The sequence below is a fragment of the Notothenia coriiceps genome, unplaced genomic scaffold (genome assembly GCF_000735185.1).
Source record: "Notothenia coriiceps isolate Sejong01 unplaced genomic scaffold, NC01 NC01_scaffold00017070, whole genome shotgun sequence".
Classification (NCBI taxonomy): domain Eukaryota; kingdom Metazoa; phylum Chordata; class Actinopteri; order Perciformes; family Nototheniidae; genus Notothenia; species Notothenia coriiceps.
The window spans coordinates 427,188-430,773 of NW_011349771.1; the positions used below are offsets into that span (position 1 = coordinate 427,188).

Sequence of the window (3,586 nt, forward strand, 5' to 3'; positions counted from 1 at the left end):
GGTGTACGGTTTAACCATGTCCTGGATGTAGGAAGGGCCAGATCCATTCGCAGCATGGTAAGCAAGTACCAGTGTCTTGAAGTGGATTCTAGCAGTTACTGGAAGCCAGTGAAGGGAGCGGAGGAGCGGCGTGGTGTGGGAGAATTTAGGAAGGTTGAAGACCAGACGAGCCGCTGTATTCTGGATGAGCTGCAGAGGTCGGATGTCACATGCAGGTAGACCAGCCAGGAGGGAGTTGCAGTAGTCTAGGCGTGAGATGACGAGAGCCTGGACCAGAACCTGCGCTGATTTCTGGGTCAGCTGGGGACATATCCTCCTGATGTTGTAAAGAGTGTATCTGCAGCAGCGGGTTGTAGCAGCGATGTTTGCAGTGAAGGACAGTTTGTTATCTAGGGTCACACCCAGATTCCTTGCAGTCTGAGTCGGGGAAACAATAGAGGTGCCGATGTTGATTGTTAGGTCAAGAGTGGGACAATCTTTTCCCGGAAGGAAAAGCAGTTCAGTCTTGTCAAGGTTGAGCTTGAGGTGAGGTAAAGTTGAGCCTCCGCTTTGCGTCGGGCCGAACCACGCCCCTTAGCTGTGATATAATGAGCATATACCACGGCCTGTCGTGAGCTATTGCTTAAATACGCCATGATGATAGATACTCAGAATACAGATAGAAATGAAAACATTGCTAGGATCTTCCGTTCTAACAAATAAACAACATTTCTGCAAGAGTTGGTTAATCCATTCTTTGTTTGTATTAAACGTACGGCAGGTCAGAGGAGCAGGTTGTTCACTGAACTCAAGTCACAGGCTTTCTTGGCAATGAAACCTTTCTACAGTAACCGGCTGCTGCTACATTGGCTGCCAAAGTGCTTCAACAGAAATTGCTCAGTCGTGCTTAGCCAGGGAATTCACACTTTGTTTTTCCGCTGTAGCTGCACAAAAGAGGGGCCTGGCAGACCCTGTCTTTGAGGTGAGATGGACCGAGACACACAAGGGTCATTTGATTGATAAGCAACCAATGAGGGCACTGAGGCTATGTATGGAGCTAATTTCCTGCCATAACTCCACAAACTAAAGTTTTACAAATGCCGAAATGATTCACTAACAAACACAGTGTTGTTTGCAAATACAAAACAGCATCTACAAACTAATGCGTTTAGTTTTTGCAAATATAAAACGTATCTATCAAACAAACACATTACATTTTTCTAATAAATCATGTTTCAGGGACAAATTCAGCTTAGGTTTGACAAGTACAAAACGTTTTTTTCTAAGAGTACAAAAACAAAAATCTGGTGACATAACGTAGAGCATTAGCTTGTAGATGGCGTTCTGTATTTGCAAACCACACTGTGTTCATTAGTGATTTATAAAAGGCATTTGTAAAACACGTTTAGTTTGTTTGCGGAGTTATGGCAGGAAATTAGATCCATGGTTGTGTATATGTGTGTGTGTGTGTGTGTGTGTGTGTGTGTGTGTGTGTGTGTGTGTGTGTGTGTGTGTGTGTGTGTGTGTACACGTACCTGACCAGTGTCCGGTGGAGGCCCCGGCGCGGTCGGTGCAGGTGTTGCTGACGGGCAGGAACACGGTCTCCCAGCCCCCGGGGGCGTAGCGCCAGTTGTGGGACTCCAGGATGAGCGTGCGCTGCGTGCCGTACGCGATCATGAAGCAGTACACCACGTGGTGCAGCTGGCAGCCATAACCACAGCCCTTATTGATGTTACACACCAGCTTTCTCGCCTTACTGCAGTCTGGAGGGTTCTGGGAGGAAAAGAGCGAGGAATGTTTCAACATTTTTTATTGCTTGACCTTCATCTTGTATCTCTCAAAGCCCTGCTCTCTGACTTGTAACAACACATGGCTGATATTGTTTTCTTTGTTCCCTTTGCCTGTCTGTCTCCACTTGCCTCTAATTTCATACCCGTTCAATATTTTTCCGTTTGTCCCTTACCTGCCAATTTTTCATTTCGCTTCTCTCTCAGTCTGTCGGTATTGAAACTTCTCTCTTCCCTCTTCTTTCTGCTTGTTTTTTTTTTTCATATTGTAAAGTTAAAAGCTGGTGATTTTCTATTTATCATGGTAGAAAGCACTGTTTATGTAGTCAAAGATATAGATATTTATGTCCACTATTAAAAACACATTATTGAGCCACACCATTACATTAATCTTCAATGCGATGAATATGGGAACCGTGGTTTATTTCATTGTGCTGGTGCTGTAAATATTCACAAGCGCATGTAAATAGGTGGCCACGGAAAATGCAATATTTACTGCTGTTTGAGTAACATTTGCAAAACTAAGACACAGCAACATAATAAAATATATATAAATATGTATTTGCGACAACCGTTTTTAGGATGTTATCCGTTGTCAGTGGAAACTAATCGGCTTGAGTACCATTGCTGGGGGAAGTTAAAGATTATTGATGGATGGACAACTCGAGGTTTCCTGAGATTTGTTGACAATTAGAAGACTGAAGAAATCCCCAGCCTTATCCTTTAATATGTCTTCCTTCTTAATCTCATTTGAGTCCCTTTTCTTCCTCTGCCTTCTCCTGTCTCTGTCTTTTCATTACTCTTATTATTTAATTGTTTTCTTTCTCCCCTTCAATGTTCTCCGATCTTTTCTCTCTCATATTCTCCCTGCTTCCCCTTTTTGTTCTGTCTCCAAATCCCCATCCCACTCTCATTCCTCATCTCGTAAATTAGCTTCGATATCATACAAAGTCTTGACGGGAAGAATACCAAATGAGAGGCACTTGGGGGAAAAAAAACAAGGATTTCTTATAAATAAAAAAATGGAAGCCCACAGAGTGACACATGCTGTGTTGTCAATGGGTTGCCGGGCGGTTTGTGATTTGCTCTGCAGCCGGTCTGAGCGACTCTGCAACACTCGTGCCACCCAGCTTCTTAAACAGCAATTACGGGCTGATGGGAGTGTTTTCCTCATTAGGCGGCTGCAGCTGTGGATGGTTCACAGTAATCAGACCGTGCAGCACCCACCGGCTAACGCTGCCTATCACACACTCGCGGGAGAGGGAGAGGAAGAGAGGGAGGAGGAGGAGGACAGGGATGAGGAAAAGAGATGAGAGGATAGAAAGAAAGCTGGATATGAAATGAGAAAAAGAATAAAGGAAAAGAGGGGCACTGAACCTGAGAGCTGAAAACTGATTACCTCAACTTGCTGTTCAATATCCTGAGCAGAGTACAGCAGCCATGGAGCTGACAGAACAAGCCACACAGGTAGTTCCCCCGAGTTACAGGCTGCCGGTTCACGACTAGCCCCAAAGGTGGAAGCTAACTCACTGCCCTAATAATCTACAGCCGCGTCCCGACAGGAGTACTCGTGTTCAGTTTTTTTGTTTTGACAGAACTCGGCACCTGAGCTGCAATGTCTGCATGATATCAATGTGTGGTGTGAGCAGAGGTGGGAAGTAGTGGAGTACAAATACTTCGTTACTGTTCTTAAGTAAATTTGTTCAACTTCTTACTTTTACTTCTTAGATTTTGAACACAAATACCTGTACTTTCTACTTCTCACATTTTCCAAACAGGCTGGTTCCTTTAGTTTGAATGTGTGTTTGGTGGCGTGATCA

At 44.3% G+C, this 3,586-nt stretch overlaps 1 protein-coding gene across 1 annotated transcript in view; it reads right to left on the reverse strand.

Moving 5' to 3' along the window:
* Window positions 1–1,800, reverse strand: part of fut8b (fucosyltransferase 8b (alpha (1,6) fucosyltransferase)) — a 17,543-nt gene extending 15,743 nt beyond the window's left edge. The window contains exon 1 of the mRNA XM_010776516.1: window positions 1,515–1,800. Coding sequence (XP_010774818.1) covers window positions 1,515–1,785 — 271 coding nt within the window. The 5' untranslated portion in view covers window positions 1,786–1,800. The remainder of the gene's footprint in view (window positions 1–1,514) is intronic.
* Between the last annotated feature and the right edge of the window lie 1,786 nt (window positions 1,801–3,586).